At 37.6% G+C, this 24,092-nt stretch overlaps 1 protein-coding gene across 1 annotated transcript in view; it reads right to left on the bottom strand.

The window, feature by feature from the left end:
• Positions 1–20,425, bottom strand: part of LOC148642011 (immunoglobulin superfamily member 21-like) — a 219,674-nt gene extending 199,249 nt beyond the window's left edge. The window contains exon 1 of the mRNA XM_088616875.1: positions 19,893–20,425. Coding sequence (XP_088473001.1) covers positions 19,893–20,031 — 139 coding nt within the window. The 5' untranslated portion in view covers positions 20,032–20,425. The remainder of the gene's footprint in view (positions 1–19,892) is intronic.
• Positions 20,426–24,092: the final 3,667 nt, after the last annotated feature.

Genomic DNA, 24,092 nt, shown 5'->3' with positions numbered 1-24,092 from the left:
GCAGAAGACTAGAGATCCTAGGGGCAAGCTTTAAGCAGCAGCCTGTGGATCTTTCACCACTCCTGTAGCTACCTAAACCTAGCATTTGGATTGATCATTGAGTGGATCATAACCACAAACTTGGGTACTACTGCAATTCAATAGCCACCACGACTAACAAAGACAAGTTAGTGCTCTTGATGGGGAAAATATCAGTAAATGTAACCAATTGAAGAAAAAAATCTCTCTGACTGGAATTGTGCCAGTTTCAGACCTTTCATTTCCAGCCTTAACAGTGATACGATATTTTGTGCCATACAACATGCTTAAGAGGTCCTTACTGTATATTGTGGAAACGCCTAGTTAATTAACAGCAACTGAGTGTGTAATTGGTGAATATAGGTAAAGAAATTGGGGTTAGCTGGGTGAGCTAGTGGACAATTCATTGCACTCTGAATGAGTGGACAATGAATTTCATTGCAGAAATAAAACTTCCAAAAATGAAAAAAAAGGAAATGCTCACAAATTTATAAAATAATTTTAACATTAAAAATTATACTACAGAAATAGGTAATAAGTAAAAAGTAATAACTAGTAATAAATGATATTTTAAATAATAAGTAGATCTAAAGTTTAATACTTGTTACCCCTGTAACAATTCTTACTGATAGAGAATCTATCAAGAAATTTGTCACTTTCTTTTCAGTAGCAGAACATGTGCAAGTACTGTTTTTTTTTCCAGTTTCATAAGTACACTGAATCCATCTAGAAGTTCCAAAGTATATTTCTCGTCATTTCTGTGGCCCCAGAGACATACCCAAAGGTTACATAATCCAAACCACTGCTACAAGCTACAGTATGTCAGTGAACAACCATCATTTTTCTGTCAATATTAGTGGCAAGAAATATATCTTGTTCCATCAATATTAGAACCTCATGGGATGTTTAATTCAAATCTTGGTTTATCTTTCAGGAAAAAAAATACACAAGAACATTTTAGGGAAAAGTTTTTCTAAGCATCTGTATTTCTGCTATACAATATATAATTAATTGAACTTTTGCCCTATTGTTCTGAACCTTTAGAATGTAAGCTGCCCACTTCAGCATATCTTAATACCACATGTAGCTAAGGGAACCAGTGTTTTGCAGACCATAGACTCTGGGGCTAAAAATAGCTGGAGCTGTTGGACTACAGACAGATTACTGGAAAATAAGTGGGACCACCAGCTAATTAACCCTGGCCTGAGCTCTTAGTTGCCTGTACAAATGAAGAAAACATCATTATACTGTACACTGCACAGCATGACAGAACATATTGGTCCATTTCACTTATAGTATAACTAATCAAAGTTCATCCGTCATGTCTACTTTCCCTTTATTGAGAAAAAATAAAAGGATCACACAATCTCACTGACAAGCACAGATAGGAAAGCTGGTTTCATTGTTTAACCTTTCATTTGTATGTCTTTCCAGTTTCTTGCCTTCTTCAGGGTACTGTAGTTTTTTAGTACTGCAGAACAGAAATATACAGATTCCATCCTTCATCTTCTATCATCCCTTTATTTCTGCTGGCAGTCAATGTTGGGGGTAGGTGGGTAATGGACAGGAGACAAAATGCCTGAGGACTCCATGTCCTGTAAGCCAAGGACCAAACTGGGCCACTAGTCACATTTGATCTGGAATATCTATGGGTCTCTGTTAATAAAATATATTAACGGAGTTACAGTACATTAAACAGTTACCAACTGTTTTCACTTCAGGCAGTTATGAAATGTACGAATCCTACCATTATCTGTTTATCTGGAATACTGCTAACAATATTTCTAAAAACAAGATATATGAAATTAAAGAATATTGCATGTATTGTTATATACAGGAGGGACAGATCAATCCATCTAAAGGGGTAGTTTGTAGAATGATTTGTCTGATATTCAATTCGTTATCCCTTCACGTGCCGCTGCCATGATCGTAATTAAGTGCTTGATTACATCAAGCCTTGAATCACCCACAAATGCAAATTGCAAACTAATTACTTGTTTGGAAGATCCTTTTGGGTTGATGGAAGAAACTTCCAGCAAACACATAAGGGTCTGGTATTTGATAACTGGAATACGGGTTAAAGCTTTTGAGTTAATCCATCACTGAGTATTTCAGATAAAACGCCCCCTGAAAAATCCATCGCACTTGGAGCATAATTCGCAAGATTTGACTAAGAAGTACACCAGTGGGATTAAAGTGCTGCACAATGCAACATGCATTTCTACCACATTTCTTTGGTGGTTGTTCTTGTGAACTTTGTAATAGATAAACCACAAATTAAGTCAAACGCCTGAATGACATCAAATCTGCACAGAGCCTGATTACATGCCTTCAGAGTTTTAAATCCACGTAAATATAGAGCCAAATATATTGTTTAATCTTTACATTTAGCTGACATCCTAACTGGCTATAAATGTGATTTATAAGTGGAGACAGAAAACTTCAATCTTCCTAGAAGAAACTTTAAAGAAATCTTCCCAATGCTCGTTAGCCATGAGAAAACAAGGCAAGCTTGGAAAATAAGCAATTACATGGGTAAAAGAGTAACTTGATCTAATGAATAACTCTTACAATGCAATTCTGAGAAAACCTGATTAATACAGCCACATGTGTTCCTATACTTATTTTCTGCCTTGGCCTTGACCTTGGAAAGAGCCTTCTAAATACTTCTTGGTGCATTACAAAAGGAAAATTGACAGATAAAATCAGTAACTGATAACTTCAAAAGAGAGATTATTGTATATTCTGGAAGGTTTTTTCCCCCCAATCTTTAAATCCAAAAGTTTCTCTGTTTTAAAGGTCAGTTGCAACACATCCAATGATCTTGGCACAGAACTGTCAAATGAGGACGCTCTCATCTTTTTTCCCAACAATTTTGATAAGCCAAGCCGACCTCTCCTCGTTGAGCTCTTAACAGACAAAAGGCTGGTGGGCTCTTAAATGTCACCGATCATTTTGGACAGAGCTTCCCTGAGCTGAGTGAGCACTGTCAATCACTCCTGATACTGATCTCCAAACAGTTTGGGGGAGTCACTTGAGGTAAAAGGCAGTGGCACATGTTTCTCTTAATTTTTTATCGCCTTCTGTGAGAGTAAAGAGCTTCCCAAAGCAGCACTGGAGATTTAAAAGCTAGGAAACCTGTCAGTTTTGTCTGTTATTTCTGCCATCAATCTGAGCAAGTCTAAAAGAATCAAACACACACACATATCCAAATACCACACTGTACGTCAACATATACAGTATTTGTTTCTTGACATGTACTGAATGTGCGATTCCTCTTTCTTACATGCACTGTTAAACAAAAACAGACTTATGCATGACACTGTTTTGAATCACTTTCCTCACCTGGAGGTGCGTACATGCAACAGTTAGAAGATATTGAAGTAAAACCAAGATATTATTCAAAAAATAAAACCAAAACCTCAATCCATATCGTTTTCAGGCGTTTCAGGCATTAGCATGACGCCAGAAAGGACAACACCTCTGTGAAAGTTGTGATAAATCATGACTAGTAATGGCTTTAGCAGCAGCTGCGCCATAAAGAGATATATAAAACACATAAAACAGTGTTAAAAAGGTATAAAATAAATTCTCATAAAAGCTTCCTGTCGTAAAACCTCTGTTTATTGCCCCCATCTCCCTTCAAAAAACAAAGACAAAGTTTAAAAAATATATACTGTATCATTCTAACAGAATGAAGGGAAGGAAGCACTGATAACAAAATGGGTGCTGCAGCATGTATACATTTCAGCCATTGCTGAGTATGTAATTAATACCTGACCTTTTGGGGGATAAATAATGCTCTTGGGTCTTGCGGAATATATTTTCCTGCTCAGTAATTATAATTCTGCTTAAATTTTCCATTTTTTTTATTAGAGATCTTTGGCAAGGGAATGACAATCCCCATTGAGGCTGAGCATAAATACCGTGAATAGAAGCAAAAACCGAGTAGCACATAAACCATTAACTTTAAATAAGATGTCTTTTTGTTTCACCTTTTTAAGTACCTATATAAATCTCCCACTGAATGAGAGGGTTTTTCAGTTTCTCTTAGAGAAGAATACTCTCCAGGAGAACACTCCAGTTATTACGGAGGTAGTAACTTGGTAACCGAATGGTAACTGAATTCTATTTTTGTTCATGAAATAAAGCCCCACTTATTGCTGAAAAATGAAGAGAGATTATAGTTGTTTAAGAATCTGCCCTGGGACAGCATTGACCTTTAATCAGTTTTTACAACTCGCAGATTCTGGGCCCTCAGAGTCTTAGTAGAAAGCATTAGCTTGCTTAACCTCATTCACTAGGAAAACAACAAAACAGTGAAGCAAACAGGTATCTGCCAGTGATCATTACACCCCCAGGACTAGGATATACAGCTCAATCAGCATTGAGCAAGAAAGATATCTGTAAGTACAGTAGTGAAAAGGTTTAAGAAAAAAGAATTTCTGAACCAAACCAAGCATTTTATCTTAACCATTGAAACCTTAGTCATTTGAAAAGGCACCTTCCCCCTTATCTGTATCTATAGTATATGTTAAAAAAAATTGATGGTTATTAAAACAGATACCAGATTATTAATATCTTAATAGCTGTTGTGTTCATGTATTCGACTTGCAGAAGCTATGGCATGAGTAATGCATCAACAGATGTTGGAGCCCACTTAGCACAACAGTTTTAGATCCTAAGCAAATAAAAGCTACTGTACAGTATGTTGAGTCCATGGAAGAGTCATGATGTCATGGTTGATATCAATAAATCCAAGTGCAGAAATGTAAGCCCTGTGCAGTGCATTCTGGCACAACAATTTGCAAGTAATGGGTGGTTTGTGCATCTGTACTAGACTTGTAATTAATGGTACTGAGAACCACTCCCACATTACCCCCTTGTGCTGCACATACTGTATGCATGTGAGTAGACAGAATGAGCAGTAAGCTGAAGTGCTTTTTGAAAACTAATGAACACAAAAATGTTTATCATCCGGGGAGTTGCAGCAGTTGAGCCTGTAGACAATTTCTTTATGACCGAAGGAACTTTTTACATGCTCTCAGCAAGCTTTGAACAGTGAACCCCACCAATGCAGTGCTTTTTTTATTTTCTCTGCAACAGGTAAACAACACAAAAACACAACACTTAATCAGATTTTTAATCCTTAGATAAAAAACTAACCAAAAACACACTACAATAAATATTATAAAAGACAAGAAAAAAAAGGGCACACTCCGATAAAACAAAAACTAAATAGTACATTGATAATTATTCTTCTATCCAAAATAATTACCAAAAATTACTCGTTACTCCCCCATCCCTCATACTGAATCAGCCATTTAATTTGTTTTATTTTTTTGTCTTATTATTACCAATCATAGTCATTTCCAACATACATGTGTAATAAAGTTTTACTGTATGCCTAAAAACATTTAAAGTTAACATACGAAGTGCTTACTTGTACGTTGATTTGAGGAATTCTGAACTGCCTGTGCAATTGCACAACTATAGATCTCTTCTAATCTAGTGCTAAAAACACAAAACTGTGTATGTGGTCTTTGACCAGGGGCACGCATGCTTTTGTCCTCTCACTTTTTCCATGCTCTTTTTTTGCAATTTATTTAATAGTTTTGTTTATGTAATAATTGAAAGTGCACTGGTGAATCATTGGAAAGAGCTGGTCAACCAAAAAGCTTTGCCTTGCAATGTCTTTCACTCAGTCTACTCCTACGTCTTCTGACTAAGTACCAGCTGTCTCTTTGGCAGAAATCAACAGAGAAGCTTGGGTGATCTTGAATTTACAGCTTTTCATCCCCAAACAAAACTTGTAGGTGCTATTGCAATCCCCAGCCCACCTACCATCTTGCTTGACGATATTCTGTAGTAATGTTAGACTATCATGCTGAGCCACATTTATATCCTGTCTCATACGCCCCCACACACACGCATAGGAAAGTGAAGTCATGACCCTGGCTGGGATGTGTAGGATAACAAATTCTGTCAAACTCGATCAAAGATCTAACAGGGGGAATGAGGGTTGGGAGGGGAGGAGATTCAAATAGCTTTTCAATGACCTCAAAATGTACAGCAGAACTACTGTATATTTCAGGAAAACGTATGAAGGCACATATTTACAGTAACATGATTTTTGTTCTGCTACAGAATTTTGTGTGTATTGCCTGAGTGATAGCTCCCTGAACCCAGCAAACAGGCCCATTTAACATATTTCAGCAGATTATGGAAAGTGCTTAAAGGACATTGCCTTGCGTGGGTGGCCTTGTAAACAAGCACTGCTCACCACATTCACTCCTCATGCTGTTGTTTTTATTTAACCTATCAGGCTAAAGAATTTTTAAAATAATTCATCAGTCTTTATTCCAACACAAGATGATACAACTTTAGTCAGAGGTCCAGTTAATTAAGAATCCACAGAGCCAGCTGGAGCATAATCAGTGAAATGCTTCTAAATTGTATCCAGGTAGACGAAAAACACAGGATTTTACTTATTAAACGCCTCCTTAAAGATTAAATTCAAGGTACTTTGCACTATTTGCACTTTCAAGCTGTATAATTAATCTGGAGGATCATCCCAGTAATTTGATTTAATAAAAAAAAATCACACAGTAGGTAAAAAAGCATTTAATTCTATCCAAGGGTGACCTTGAAAGGCTGAGCATCTGTATCTGCATTTGTAGAAAAAGACGTGCCATTGGAAAAGCCATGCTGATGCATATTTATCCAGTGTTTGAAGTGTTTTGGACAACAAAATAAACAGGACCTGTGATTGGGTTGCTATGTGTTAGTGCTATAATAGCTGGCTTTCAGGATCAGGCACCACTTCTACAACAAGATTAAAATGTTCCGGAATGTTTTTTACAATTAATCCAGAACAATGGGAGAGAATTACCTTTAAAGCAAATATGATTTAAAGAGAAGAACGCACACAGGCATTGTTTCATTTTTGATGTTTAGGCAAGGTGGAAAAAATGGATGAAATGTCACGTGCTGTCTGGATTTCCAATTGCAGGAAACCATTGGAATTGATACTGGTACAATCACATTAATGCAAACCTTATTCATCTACAGTACTCATCAATTTCAGAATCATATTTGCGACTCTGGGACGAAATGGTGATGCAGTGGTTAGCCTTGCAGCCTCACAACACTGGAGCCGTGTGTTCAATTCCAGATCTGGAGCGCTATCTGAGTGGACGCCGTATGCTCTCCCTGTGTTTGTGTAGGTTTCCCCCTGGCTCTCTGAATTTTTCCCACTACCTAGAGACACGTTGGTAGCTAAATTGGCTTTGGTGTGAGTGTTGTATACCTGAATGTGTACAGTATGTGCCCAGCAATGGACTGGGGTTCCATCTAGGGTGTATTTTGCTTTGTGCCATTGCTTGCCAAGATAGGCTCAGGCTCCTCTGTTACCCTGTATTGCATGAAGCAGTTTAAAATGGGTGGATGAGTCTGAGACTCTCCATCTAACCAAGGGACCCCTTAAGAAAACTGAGCTTCAGCTTTTCTTATCTGTTCATACTGTAAAACCCTATTTGGTGATGCAGGGTGAAGGACAGACTCTAATGTGCTATTTAGTGGTGCTGTGTAATGTTGATGGTAATCTCATGCCTTCACAACTGCTGTTTCTGCTCCAAAACTGTCTGGTTCTGGCCAAAACTCCATTTTGTTTCTTTGGAGATTAGACACTTAAGTTATGAACTTCTCAATCTTTGTAAAATCGTCACTCCACTCTCAGCCACTGAACTCTATAGTTTCTTTCAACTTTCTATTTGATGGTTGGCCTCTCACTGGCTTCCCTCTCAAGTTTCCTTCTTGTTTGGCTGCCAAGTTTTGAGGAATAGCCTTTTCTAGGCAGTGTCTGGTAGTATACAGCTTCCACTTCTTGATTATTGATATTATTTGTACCCTTTTCCTAATCTATTTGTTTTTATCAGTTTCTCTCTTTCTCTTAGAATGCTCTTTATTCTTCATTTTCATACCTTTCCTTCAGATTCACTGCCTGACCAATTTTTTGTCCAGTAAATGTGACAGTCACTTCAATGGTACACAGGCAGAGATCAATGGTAAGGCAATTATATCCTCATTAAACATAGCACTACCAGAGCAGTATATTTCTGGTTTTGACTTTCTTTAAGATATCTGCTGACAAATAACTAATTTTGTCTTTAAAAAAATCTGTTTGAGTATATACGTTTGCAATAAAAATACTGTTTGGAAAAAATGTGTATCAGTTGTAATCCAACAATATTTGAAAACTTTTAGAGGGTCTGAATACCTTTGCAAGGTACTGTAGTTGAAGCTCTTAATTTTTGTGTCATTTATTTTTATATTTGTTTACTTCATTGTGCTGTTATAAACATATCATTATTTTATTGATTATCACATTCAAGTAACCACATCACTCCTGTCTTGAAGTCTTTGCACTGACTTCCTCTCAGGTTTTGAGTTGAATGTAAAATTATGCTTTTGTTCAAGGATCTTGCATGCTATGGCTCCTTAATATCTTTCCAATCTGCCTACTCTCTTCCACATTTATATAAAAATATAAATCAAAGTTTCTTATTACAATAGTTAGGAGAATATAATAATTTTGCAGATCAAATTCTATTCAGTATTTCAAAGAACACCTCTATCAATTTTCTTTTTCTGTGAGCAAAAGACAGACCTACTGTACGTGAGTTATCAAGTTATTTATTCCATTTCTGGCTGTGGATACAGTATGTCCACAGAGATCTAAAGCCTTTACATACATTATGCACTCAATGACGCCCTTGTGAAACTGTGTCAAACTCAAACATGCCACATATCAAGGTTAGGAAAGCACATGCTCCTGGTGTTTGAACAGCAAGAACAGAGAAGTAAAAGTCTTATAGAAACAAACACGTTTGAAGTGGAAAAGAAATGAAAACCACAAGGAAAACGCCCAGAGGATATGACAAACTCAAATCCCATGACAGCTTGCAGTTGAGGAGGTGCTGCAGGCATCTTTGAGCTGTATAAACTACGTGCTTTATGCTATTCCCCTCTGCACACAGAAAACAGCAGGGAGGTAGCCTATTGATTCTTCTGTGAATTGGCTTTATTCTGGGGTTTTCCAGATGAGGACTCTGCCAAGTAGTCAGAACCAAGAGACGGGCGGCAGTGAAGCTCACTGCTTGCTATCAAGGGACTGTATGACAGTGTAGCTCAGATGGGAGACTATAAGAAACTTAATCTTGCTCATTCCTCTGAGTTGAGATCGCTGCACAGACAGAAATAGCTCCTTAGAGGCAATGCATATGGATGAAACTTTGGTCCCGGGACCTTGCGGCTCACACAGTCTTCCTTTTTTTACATTTCTCCTCGCTTCTCAGACACTAAATTAAACTAATGATTTGCTTCATTTGTAAAACATTTTATTTCAAGTCTTAAAAAGATCCGAATGGAACCTGCAGGACTCCAGCCCCCAAGGACCAGAGCTGCCCTGTTTCTGTCTGAGACTACAGTGACAGCTGGAGCATGTAGAGAGCTGTGGTGCAGGGATAATGAATGGAGTTTTAGTGAGCCGTAGGGTTTTGCACTATTAATTAAAATACTTTAAAGCAGCCACACTCAAGGCTGGATTGTTCACAGTAAGCTAGCAATTAGGACCATCTACAGTATACTATATACACACACCTAAATGCAACAGTTGTAATTGAGATTTGGAGTTTGGTGATGTTTAAGCCTTTGAGCCTCTGTAATGACTTGGAGCAGGATGGCCTAATGATATTCAGTTACCGCAACAATCACATGAGCTTTTGATCCAGGATCATGATTTATATTTCTGCCAGTTTATGATTTATGGAGGCAATTTATGATTAAACCATCACCATATCGACTGCCAGTCTCTTGAACCTACCGCATTAGGAAAGCAGGCATCTGTACAGCTTTGTGTCACACTGTCCCATTTGGTTCCGAGAATTCTGTTTTTCAGAACTGCGCTCAGCAGATTTCCTTCTCTGATGAAGGAAATGGAGCAGCTGTAATATCGGTCAGTTGAAGAAAGCCAAAGGGTGACATCCATGAAGCTTTACAATTGCATCTTCGGAAAATACTCACTCTCGGCATGAGTTCACCACAATAACCAGTTTGTATCACAAGAGTACATTTAAGGTGACCAAAGAGAAATGGGTAGTCAAAGAAATGTTTGATTTCTCTTTCATTTCACAAGAATACCCAATTTTGTCTTATGCATTTTAACATCTCATACATATTCTTCTGTGCAACAGACTGCAATCCTAGAAACCTTTTGGGATTTTACTGCCTTCTGGAAAAGATTGTGCTAATAAAATAATGAGCGAAATGCACACCTTGTTTAGTCAAGCTGTATTTTAAGCAACCCCTGCCCAGGTTGCAGTTTAACATTACAATTTTTCTTCTAGGAAGTGAATGTGTAACATTTTTCTTGCATTTCTTAAAAGGTGTTGGCATTCTCACAAACTGCATTGCATTTATCAAGAATAATGTTTGTTTAATCCCCGTAACAACTGCTTCCAAGCAAGACTGCTTTTAGGGTAGCTTCATTTAAATATCATCCACCTAAATTCAGTTTTGATAATATGATTATGAAGCATTTATATCAGGCCATCTCTGTAATAAATTATCTATGTGGATTTTTTTTGTTTACTATGGAATGTTTCAAATCCAATCAAGCAATTCAGTTGATGTATTGTCCAGATAGGTCACAATCACTTGTGCAGCCATAAATCATGTTTTATTTGTGATGTGAATAAATCAATTAAATCAGTAGATTGATTTTCTATTGTGGTCAATAGATTTTTTTTTATTTGTGAGGATTAAGACTAATATATGAGCTAAGAAAACCCAAGGCCTTAATCGATATTACTCTGCTTTCTTCTTTGGACTGATGACTTATTTGACTTTTTGACATGGCACACTGACACTCACCATTTGTATTGCACATCAATCTTTTTCCAAAATACCATGATCAGACTCTGTGATTGATTAAATAATCCACAGGAGCATGGAAGCAGTACTAGTAAAGAATTGAATACAGTAATTGTGTGACCCGTCTTTCTGCCCTTGACCACCCTGTGACATGACTGCATTGTTTAAGACCACAGTCACGGAGATCACAAATGTAGTCCATACCAGAGCTACACAGTCCTTTCCGAGCTCTGTGCACCAGAGCTTCACTCCTTGAACTATTTTTCTAATTCAATGGTCAGATTTTTCATTATTAAACATCTAACCCAGCTTCCTAACTCCTTCACAGGCAGTTCCCAGCACTTCTTGCAAACCAATTTGGACACCACTATGAAGAATGCATTATTCATGAATAATAGTCCTTACTACTACATCCAACAGAACTAATTGCCTGATTCTACACTACCATAGAGTATGTCACCTCATTTTTATATACTCATTTATTTTGACAAAGATGAAAGTGCCCATTGGAAATCAACCTACACAAATGTAGTGAAATTAAACAATCAAGCTAGCTGCTTACAAATGATAACATATGGGTGGGGGTAGTCTCTGATGGCCACTGTACTACCAAAAGTGATTTATCTCAAGATTAGCGAAAAGAGCCAAGTTTTGTTTTCCTTTGAGAAGGCATCAATAAAGTTAATTTGTTTTAGCTACCAACAAAGTTGCAGCTCAGGTTCATTTGACTGCTGTAGGACAACTTCTGAGTGACTGCTGCACAAACATGAAAACAGATTAATCAGATTTGTTTGTCACAGGAATCTGCGCAACAAGGGAATACACAACCCTGAAGTCAGAGAAGCCTGGTTTCTACACTTAACAGTGCTCAAAGTGCTATAGAGACCAACAGCAGAACAGTTTAAATCTCTTTCCCCGAATAACATCTCATCAGCCTTCCAGCAACCTAATCATAACAGCTATGAATTGGTTGACTAGAAACGAAATGACATTTTTGCACTTGAGGGTTGTAACATGAGGCACAGACTAATAAATTATTAAATTATAAATTCTAATAATATTTGGGGCTTCCCAATTTATTCCCTTTTAGACATTTTACATGGCATATAATATAAAACCCAGTTAGTGTTATTTGGAAGGTTAGATTCCCTGCATTTTCCTTGGGTTATAAACCCATACATTGGTTCAGTACTAATGATGGGTGAGAGGAAAAGTATCTTATCACTTAAGTAACAGCATATTTTTACAGATTACATTATTTTCTCTTTCTTTTGTGTTTTTTTTTATATATGCTTTATTTATACAGTATACAGAGCTGAAATTCCTGTAGCTGCAGCATGCTTGCACAAAATTAACGTGGTTAATCGGAAACAAATAGTGCTAGCCTTCTAGTTACCATGTATCTGATCCCTGTACTCTCATAAATGACTGCTATTGAAAACAACACACAGATTGCAAATGAATGTAAAGGCAGGCAAACTATTTGTAATTATGTTTTCAGCAGGGTCTTCTCCAATCTTAATTGACATCTTGCAGGTTAAAATCTGTAAGATAATAAATGCCCTTTAAAAACAGTGTCTGTCTCACTGTTTGAGATGTCACTGAATTTTGAAGAAACTTAAACCACCAAATAATAAAAAGACTACTTTCACGGTACTACCGACTTTTTAATCTTCTAGGTTGATGTAGTTTCTGAATAACACTTGTCTGTGGAATGGCAATGAAACATAATCCAATATGAGTCACTCACACACAGCTTGTTATGTTTGTAGGCTCTGTCGTTCTTTGAAAGCCTAGAATGGACACCGCAACAAAACTGCAAAAAATGCCCTTTGGTTTCATTATTTTGCCTTCAAACAGCTGCAGAATTAGTAAAATGGCACAATGTCATTTTTCACATTCATGAAGAATGCAGAATGGTTTACTTCTTCAGAGCAATGGAGATCTTCTTAACAAATTGATTATTTATTTAACTGTAATGTAGTATTATTTCTGATATTGGGTCAAGTCATAGTCTAAGAAAGTTGTTGATTACTGATGAATAAAACCGGCCCAGAACAGTAAAATGATTTCCAGTTATCTCTGTATGGGTTGACAGACTATTTTACAAAATTTTTCTTTTAAATTTTTTCGGGCCACATGACTGCGGTGTGCACAGTTATAACAACAACAGCAACAAAAAGAAAATTGAATTCCCTGTTCCGACAGTGTTTAAAAAAACACAAAAACCTTAATAATTCATAATTTCATCTTTGTGATTGAAGTGACTCTAGTGGGTGTCCAACTGCTTGGGAAACTATCAAGAATGGAGGTTTGTTAAACGGTGGGACTTCAAAATTACTTGTCAACTGCAGGGGTCAAAATCACAGGATCCACAGGGATGTAAAGGGTGGGAAAAGCAGAGAACTGATAGATATGTGTTATGCAGCAGGGATCCAAATCATTACAGGTACCCAGTGGTTACCGGAAAACTAACAAAGGTAATGGAAATGCAACTTAGGCAAAATGAAACATAACAGCTATTTGACTGAAAATGGAGTTGTGCTATACAGTAAGTCATGCACATTCAAATCTCAGGCAGAAACAAGAAGGAGATAACTTGAAGCCCAATTTAACAGAAACCACTTCAGTATTTATAAATGATTTAGAATTGCATTTTTAAAAATGCTACATAATTTGAAAATGGGGTATCAAAATAGCCAAATGAAAGATTTGAACAGCTTGACATTCTAGTGTTAAAACATTTGCAGTCTTGTAAGATTCTGTTGAGGTCATTTACTGTACTTGACCATCCCTCAGGGCTGTGTGAGATGGGGTGGGGAACCATGTGTAACAACACACTGGGGCTTGCTGGGTACCTGTGAACTATGAGTAAGCATTACACCATTGCTACAATTAATTATAATTATTGTATAGCATCCTGGGCTTCACAGCTGCAAAATGGTAAATGGTTATAATAGCAAGCCAAGTGGACACTTCTCCATCATTTCAGCAGTGTGGAGCAACTTAAATTCTATCAGGAGTATCAGTGCCTGTGGACAGGATAGCGTTAACAAAACACACTGAGCCCTGAGCCCGCTTCCATACTGGAAGAATGACACATTTGAAAACAAGAGATCAGACTAATGTTAAACAATTAGAAAGTGAATTCTTAATTGTTACTATGCTTTTTCTCAATGCTACCAATGCATGTGACAAAATGAGCTTCCCCGTACATCTGCTTTGGTTTATAGATTAACAATACTTTAAGATTGAAAACCCAGGTATTATTAGGAGCTCAAAAGTGATCATGGCATTTCTCCCTTCCCCAATGAAATGACCAGCAGTTACTCCTGAGTGCTACGCACTGAAGAAACAAACATAAAATTCAGCCAGAAACTCTCGAACCCTTAAAATGCATAGAATCTTGTTGAAGTGATTTGACGACAAATCCAAATGTTTTTATTACAAAATATAGTATCTGGGCTATCTCGAACTCAGTCACACATTTTGCAGTGGTTGTAAACATTTTGGAATTTTACAACAAATGATCTCATTGTATGACTGCCTTATTAAACAATCCTGAATATATTTGACATGGGGGGAACATTAAGCATTCAAGGGTACCCAAATTTAATCATCCATGGTTCTAAGCAAAGGTTAAGGCAGTACATATGCCATATTCAAATGCTCATTGTTGCAAGAAAGTAGAAAACATGGTCATGTTTTAGGTTATTCAAGCACAATTTTTATTATGCATGGCATCTAAGTGGGCTAAAGCCTATTATTGTCTCTAACAGTGGGGAAAAATATTCTTTCCAAATGTACACAGATTCAATCTAATGTAACAAATCTGAGTAAGATTACCTTGCTGTCTGTAAGTGTATTATCATTAAAATCAATTTAATAAGAAATCTACATAATCCAATTACAAGACATTTTAAAATACACTGTCTTTCCAGCTATTTCTGAATATAGGGCTCAGTCTCCACCATATGCAACATCACATCATATTGCTTTCCTGGGGATACTAAAAGAAAATTGTCTTCAAGAAATGGACTGGCTTTTATAAAAACAAACAATTTAATTATTGGTTTTTATGAGTGTACCATACTTTTTAATGAAACATAGTGTACATGGAAAATGGCATTTAGTGTCATGATTTCCCTTCTGAAATGTATTTATGATAAAGAGTTTAAATCAGACCAGATGCTGTAAAGCAATGGATAAAGGCAAGACCATTTTAGCAGGACTACATATCTAGGAAAATATGAATGCATAGCTGTAGCACATACACTTGTGTAAATACTATACCAACTGAACTTGAGAGACTAATGCTAGGATCCAGCAGAATCTATTATAGTACTACATCCATACCAAGGCGTCTCGAATCCATGAGAAATAAATGGTATCTGGTACCTTATAAAGCTTCCAGCATCTTGTGGACATATGTCACTGGCACCATCGAGCTGTTTCAGTTCAGCTGTTTTTCTGGAGGCAATGTACAGTCAAATCTGTGAACCATGCACATTACTGTCATTATTAGCAGAGTTTTTATTAACAATGGGTAGAAGTACTGTAGCATCATTATAATTTACAGTTTTCAAAGTGGCAGCTACCATAAACCATGACTGGTACTGTAATGCTGGCTCCAGACTATACAGATGTTCTTCCCAGACTTGGATATCCAATCTGTGTGTGCTTCTGTCTGGGGTGTGTTACTCTCCATGTGAAACACTGTTACTCACTAATTAACTTTTTTTAAATTAGTAGATGATTAATATATTAATTTTCTTGCTATATTTAGTCTAGTTTATTGGATGCTGGTAAATCCTAGAAAACAGAAGAATTTTTCCTATGCTCAGACAGACGGTTGCCAATACTTTACTTATGTCAATGACTCCTTAGATCTAGTTTTGCTGTATGCCCACATTGGTGTTCATAGTGTTCTCTCTGATGGATGAAACACACAGATAACTGTTGATTTGGGCTTTTTTATCTGATGTTGGCAAGGCACTACAATATAAATTCTCCATCTGGCACATGAAGACTTGCATACAGGAATGGGTTCTGAAATCTCAAGAGAAGGTGGGTATACCTAGCCAACTGCTAATCACATCAAATCTACTCAGTGATGCATCATCAGCCTGCTTGTTGGATACATCACAAGGCACTATTGGGCTCTTCAGCACAGCAGATAGAATGTGTCTTGGGCCTTCCAATGAACTTACATAACCTGGGACCTGCAGTGACACTGGCATCTTGTCAATTAAACTCAGCAGCCTGGGTCTCTCGAGAGCCTGCTAGCTTCAATACGATAAGCTGTCAGCTGCATTATCTGTGCATCACACCTGTTTCTACTTTTAACTACTTGGACAGTAATAATCAAACATTAAGGCTACAGTACATCCTAGAGGTATTGTACACTACAGTAAATACATTACGTCTCTAATACCACTGACTTGCTTTTGCAAACGTGCACAAAGACTGCAACAATTGAATACAAACTCCATGCATTCAGTTCAATAATCACTGCAGAAAAACAGAACTAATGTGTTCATTTTTTCTTAAATTGATACTGTACAGGAGTGATTCAATATTATTGTAATACTTGTAACAGTCTTATGCTATTAAAGTTCTTACAGTTGAAATTCAGGACTTTCATTGGAGTGAACAAAACACATATTTCAAACTTATTGAAGACCATGCACACTGACATAATGTGTAGGAAAGAGTAATGATGAAAACAGCTCCTCAGCAAGCCTTCAGCCAATGTCATTAATGATCAGAATACAAATGATGCAAGCGTATGTGGCACCATATGAAAAGCAAAGTATAATGATAGTAAAATGATAAATTATTTATTCAAATGTCTTTACATAAGAAAGAGGTACGTATAACAGAACACGATATAAGCACAGTAAACCTGCAAGAAAGATGTGCAAATTTATCATGGCAAACTTTCAAGGAAAACTTTCCACTTATCAACAGAATTAACCAAATAAGATGCAGGATCCAAACTCAAGGTGCCAGTAGTAGAGTTTAGCCACTGATTGCACCAACTAGTTTAAAACACACTCTGAACGTCTAATCACATCTAAGGACTAGGTTACATCATACAGTATGAACAGTAACTCAAAGAGAATCCACCCAAAGTCATTATTTGGTGCTATTTTTTCCATCTCAGTTCATTAAAAGGTCAGTCTAGTTGCAGTCAATAAAATCCTTAAGACTATATTTCTATATTATTTAAATGGAAAGAAAAGTCTGTAGGCTTTTAATTCCAATTAAATATAATTATACAGTGTTATTGCTCTATGTAGTATGGAGCACACTTTTGATGAATGACAGATGTTGGAACAAATCACATCAACTGAGCCTTTCAGAGGCCAGCCCAACCCTGGGATAGCCAACGTTCTCTAGTCTGAGAACACAGTGCCCTTTCCAATGTTCTTAAAGAAGGCACAGTCATAACGTTGGATATAACTAGGGGAACAAAATCAATATCAATCATAATGACACAAATGAAAAGGATCACCATTATGTGAACAGTGTGACATGGGTGCAACTAGTGTTATTATATCACTAGTTTTGTTCTAAATGTCTCAGGATTACCTGTTTGAAAAGATAGCTTAATTGAACAGTAGGGGGAACAATAGCTAAGTGAGACCAGGAGTGGTCCCTTCTATGTATAGTATGCCTGTTCATCATGCTAGCAGCTACGTACTTAGGAACACTGTAGAAGCAGTACTGTACAACCAATGAAAGCTCAGCATCTCTCTGTTCTTTACTCCATGCTGCTTTTTGCTTGGAGGGCTGCAGAACTTTGCGTAAACAGAGACATACAGTAGCTCCTCAGTCTTTCCCCATTGGAAATCAGGACTTGCCCTAAAGGGGCTTAGCTTGGCAAAGTGAATAGGTTTATTTTAAACATAGCTGTAGGAAGAGGGCTTTCAATGGGGGAGGGCTATGGATTATGCTGTGAGCCAGTTGTGTTCATTTCCTGAAGCTCTGAAGCGCTTACACAATTCTCAGAGTTTCATCTGCAAATGTTCTGTAATGGCTTCTCTGTATAAAAGAGTGCATACAGTACCTCACACACCCCTCTGTCAAACAATCATGGCTTTACCCGCTTTTGAAATGTTGTAGCTCAGACCCACGTTTGGAGGTCATAAAAAATCTGAATGTGGTACCAAATTAATAATTCAATTTGGTACCGCAGTCAGATTTCCACTATGAATTATTTAGACCAACAATTAATCATTTCTGTAGTTACACTATATACGGTACATTCATTCCTCAGTGGCATGAATGTGGTCTTCCCTCTCAAGAGTATGGTTGTTAATTGATGTCTACATCTGACAACTTAAAATTCAGATACTGTTTACCATTTTATAGCTCCTGCCATAACCTGCAGTTAATTGCACTTTTTGTAGTATACTGTATATCTAAAATAATTTAACATTTTGCCAGGTCAGGTATTACATTTTCAGAGAAAACATCTAGAATGTGCCTCCAAAACATTCGACAGCACGCCCTGACCAGTTACTATTCTTTTCAATGACAGTATATATTCATAATGTTGAGGTTATCACTAGATTTCTAACAGGCCAGAAATTTCACTTAATTTCACATAAGACACCCACTGGCACTACTAAAATTCTGTAACTTTATTATAACCTTCAAGTTAGCTTTGATTTTTTTTTTACATAACGGGGTTCAAACAACAAGCAACAAAATAAAAAAAAACATCATCATAAAATAATAAATCACGCTCATTTAATAATTTTAACGATGCCCTCCTCGCATCGGCCCCCAATCATACTGTACCTAAACTAACCAAGCCCTTGCAAGAAATCCGTTTATTATCGTTTCCGACAACAGTACATAAATAAGTTTCAAATTCAGTATCTAGCAGTTGGTGTTGCGTCTCATCTGAAAAATCAGTTACATCTGAAACACCTGGGCTGTACCTGAGCTATCGGCTGTTGCAGAAAGCTCTCTGATAACCGGATTGGGTCTCTTCATTAGTGCCGTCAAGTCTCATTCCTCTTGAGGGGAGACAGCACCATGCGACAGATAATCATTTTATTTTCAAAAGCGAATGCAGGAACGTGATAGAACGCAAAAGCACAAAGGATCGGGATTGTCTCCTTATACACGGTTACGTGAAATCGTCTTGTCCCTCGTTACATTTTAGGATTGTCTAAACCCCAGTATAAAGGGTGCATTGATAAACTTACTGGGTAAACGTCGCTGCGGGAAAACAGCAAGAGGCAACAATTGTTCGCGCTCTGCAGAGTCCGAAAAAAATCTGAAAGGAAACGGGCTGCTTTTCATAATCAAACTCAAAACTCCCGTTTTCCATTCTAAAATAAAATCACACTAAAGTTGTATTGCTTCAGGGGGAAAATGGTACTCTATGTCATTCACCTGTTCTATAACCCTGTAACTTACTGCTTTGCACGCATCACACGAGTGATCCACGTACCCTGGACAGTTCCCATCATTACAGCTGGCTTTAACTGATTTTTATGTTTCTATACATTTCAACAAACTGTTGAAAATGAAGACAGCTGGGCAGCGATATTTTGCCGGATGAGATCACAAGACGCAACGTCGTTTCCAGCTTGTTTTTTTTTATGGATGTAAAAAGAAAGTTGGCGACAGATGTACAGAATGCAGAAATTACAGATACGAAATATGTATCAACGGTGTAAGAGCGCACCCAACATATTAGTTGTGCCAGGTGGTCAGTCCGCTTTCTGAAAGACACTTTAAAGACCCTGGAACGCAGGCATTCGGATGTAGGCATCTCTCAAATTTCGAAAATAGTCATATATGTTTATCTACTTTTAATTATATAATTTTCACTGCAAAATATTAACAACTCTACTAAAAACAATTCACGGAGACTCACATAACAGGAATATAAATGCTCAACACCGAAGTGTTCGACTTACCTACAGCTAAATCCAGTAGATCTGCGCACAGAAGGAAACACAAAGAAAAAACGGTCATCTTTCCCTTATTTTGCAATAAATCCCAAACTCCATCTGTTTTTAGAGGCTCTCCATTTCTCGGCTGCGTGTCCCCCACCATTCCAAAGGTATGAGCTCGGGTGGACCCCACAGACTGCTCATGGTGCAAATCAGATTTCGGGGAGGAAAATATGAACAGATCAAAATAATAACACAGAACACACTAAATGAAAAAAAGAAATGCAAACTCCCGCAGAATGAAAAAAAAAACGCGTTTCTTAAAATAAAAACGTGTTTCTGCCACAGCCTCTGCTTTCCGATGCTGCAGCGGCGAAGGATTAAAACCACAGATACAGATTTGGATGAAAATCTACGATGCACTCAATGCTCATCCTCTCTCTCTCCCTCGCTCAGACATAGACACACACACACACATGCTCACTCGCTCTTTATTTTACAGAATTTTCCTTAATCCCACTCTGGCTTCCAAACCATTCCCCTCTATTTCTGTCCACTAAGCCGATTTATTTCTGCTGGTTTTTTCCCACCCCCCGGAGAAAAAGGTTTTTTAGATTATTAACCTCCTGCATGCTGAAGCGCACTGCCCCATGTTAACCATAACCAACTAAACCTGGAGAGTTTCAACGCGGGAGCATTTGACGGCTGTGAACAGTGTCGCTGTTCTTTCAGCTTTCGGGGCAGACAAAATCCTTAAATAAACAAAGTACACAGAGACATATTAAGTTCTGTCTGCCGTTTATTTGGTGATTTTAGAATGCGAAACGAGACCAATGCCACCGTAACAGTGCCAGGCTGATGATCAGTGGCGTGCACGTAGCAAACCACAGTCCAGTCTGAGAGCATGTACAGTAATTACTTTAAACCGGCTAATTAACAAGAAACGTCTTGTCCACTCTTATCATGAAAGTCATATATTTTAAAAACAATGGCATACATTGTATACAGCAATACCAGTGTCCTTACACTGGTCGTGCCATTCTCCACGATTATAAATACAACAAATGTTTTGCTAAAGAAGTGTGTTCTTTTTTTTTTTACTTCACCACCATACAGTACCTTTCACCGATCTTATATCAGATGTTGTATCCTCCAACGTAACGCACGTTCTGTAGAGACTAACCTTAAGACTTTTGTGTAATTCTACTCATGATGTTTCTCTCAGAACATGAACAAAACCTAACGCGTGACGCAACCGTCGTGCGTAACCACATCTGTCCTGCGGAGCAGCACCTGTACAACATGGCTTTTAATTGCATTCCAAAAGTGCCCGTGCGTATTGGACACATGATAATAATCCTCCTTTATTACATAAAGAATCATTAAATAATGCTAGAAATCACACTAAATCAGGTAAGAACGAAATGTAGTCCCTAAGAAATGTCTGGGTGAAAAGAGTCTAGCTAACATGTTGGTTGTGAAGGAGAAAACAGGCATCAAGAACTGACCTGATTCTCTCCCTGCACATTCCGTGCATTCTCCTACTTTTTGAAAGTACCTGAGCTACGCATGTGATAAACCCAAACTGCTAGGTTTTGAGTACCAGAGACAGCAGGTGACGCGTTCCGCCACTACATGATATTAAACTTTTACAGGTGTTTAGAATGAGTACACTTAACGTAACGATAGATTAAGTGCAATTAAACTGGTAAACTGGAATCTACACATATGAAAAATGTTACCGAGAGCAGAAATTAACTTAAAACGACCCGTCCATAATAATAATAATAATAATAATAATAATAATAATAATAATAATAATAATAATAATAAATACAAACGCTCAAAGCCGTTTAGGTTAAAGGATCCCTGTAGTCTATTACACAGGCGATCAACCCAATACTACAGTCCCTGCAGTGAGTTGTATAGCTTGTTCTACAGTATCTCCGGTTTAAATTATCTTCTTGATCACATTTTTACAGAACTGATTGGCATTGATTCTCTCACATATTTTAACCACAGAGCAATTAAAAGCACTGTAAAATTAGTGTGACGTCAGTCCTGCAATTTCTGGGTGAATAGGCGTAAGGTGCTACAGTACTGTATATTGTGTAAAACAGAAAAACAAATTCTACACACTCTCGACCCTGCTTTATGTAGTATTCTGCACGTTTGCACTTTTGATGGACTTTTTAACATGTTTGAAACTGAAAACAATTACCTTAGTAGAACCTCCAGAACACTTGTAGAGCATGACAATGACTATTTTGTGTTCTGGAGGTTCTACTAAGGTAATTGTAAATCTTTGGTAAATCCAGGAATTGTGCTATGGTTCCAAATCATCCCCAGTGTTTTGTAAGTCTTGTTCATTTTTTTCTGTGTATTGGTCTGACACTTTTGCTTCTTGTCATCTACAGCCGCCTTCTTTTTTGTGATTTGTCTCCATTAAGGCCCAGGCTGGCTCTATGAAGGGGCATTCATATGCCATTGCGTTTTCTATAACAGAGGTGCAGGGTTGTACACAATATTGATGTAAACTATTCAGCCATTGGCCATGGACTGTATCGTATGACATTGCAATATAATTGCACTGACAGGATTGTGTTTTATACAGTGTCACAGGTAATTGGATGTTTTTGTTTTTCTGTACTTCCCAAAGGCTTTCAAAATTCCATCAGCTTTATCAATCTGCTTCCTAATTTCTATTTTAGCATTGCTGGAAACAAATGATACCACTCACCAAGCAAGAAAACAAATATTGTAAACAACATAAAATGTCACTTGAGTTCTAATTGCGTTCCAGGTTAGAAGGTACACATAGGAAATCAACTACAGTATATTGTGCTCCATTATTTGTCCCTACGCATTGTCATCCTTCTTTAGAAAGGCCATGTTTATTACCTTATTACCCACCACCACCACCTCAAACAAACACACCTCATCTTTCATCTTCCCAAAGGCCACAATGGTGGAATAAGAAGCACTCTAAGTACAGAGAGACCAAAAAAGCAACATGACAGGACCCTGCAGTGTTGAACGAGTTAATTCGCTTTGAAAAGCAGCATTTTGCAGAGCTAGGAGGGAGAGAGGAAACGTACTTAAGAAATCCGCCTTTTATTTTCTCTCAGCATTACTGAATAAGGCCCCGCTACTGCAGTTAGCAGCTTTTGTTGTCTCTTTGCAAAGTTATTTTAATCAGGATGTCTGTGAGCTCCACTCTGTGTTATGAATCCCTAGTGAGGGGGAAAGGGGAGGGGATCGGCGGGGCACTAACTGGATTGAGAACATTTACCGGCTGATTGAGTACACGGAGTGCAACATAAAGGCTGAGAAACATGAAAAAGCACCTTGCAGATACTGCAAACATAAAATTGACATGAAATGTAACATGAAATTGAAAAGCACAGAGAAAATACAAAGCTATATTTAACATCTCCATCTTGATGCTGGTGACAGTAGTTGTTACCATAGCTGCCATTCTGTAGTATTTCTGTTCTCTGCATGGTTATATCATTTTTATGGGAACATTTAGGCTCACTTTTATCACTCTGTGGCTGGTGTATCACGCTGGCACAGTCTGCAGATGTAGAAATGTGAGCAACTGCTCCTTAAGTGTTTTATAGAAAAGTTCATTTACGAATTGGATATGATGTGTGCAAAGATTGGGCTTCCTGAGATTTTGAAACAGGTGCTTGGTTTGTCTGCATCTAGTGTTGGAAGTTCAGAGTGATTTCATGATGTTCCGGGAGATCAGTACTTACAGAGCTGTCATCTTCTGGCACAGTGACACTGCACCCAAGAGAAAAAATCATTAAGAACAGCATATTCTGCAGGCAAACTGTTCAGAACCATTCTGAATGAATGTTGGTGGAAATTAATCTGGATAGATATTGCATATGTATCGGCAAGCGATATTCAGCATTCTTTAATATATAATGTATCACCGTTCCACACAGTAAGAGTAAATCATGGGCCTTGTTGGAGGTAAAGGAAAAAGAAATACTGTACAGCAGCTTCCCAGATCTTTCCCAGGGGTGAAAAATCTTCAGAATCTTTGGACCATGAGTTCCTTTCCTTCCACAAAACTGTGGACAATGTTCACATGTTCATTATGCATGTATTCATTTTTAAGAATTACAGCACGCTTATCTGTGATGAATGTGTAATTATGACTTATATATCTAGAGTATAGGTTTATGTAGATATAAATCTGAGTCCTGGGGC

The sequence above is a fragment of the Lepisosteus platostomus genome, chromosome 23 (assembly GCF_059453375.1).
Source record: "Lepisosteus platostomus isolate fLepPlt1 chromosome 23, fLepPlt1.hap1, whole genome shotgun sequence".
NCBI classification, from domain to species: domain Eukaryota; kingdom Metazoa; phylum Chordata; class Actinopteri; order Semionotiformes; family Lepisosteidae; genus Lepisosteus; species Lepisosteus platostomus.
This window is presented reverse-complemented; position numbering and strand designations above follow the sequence as displayed.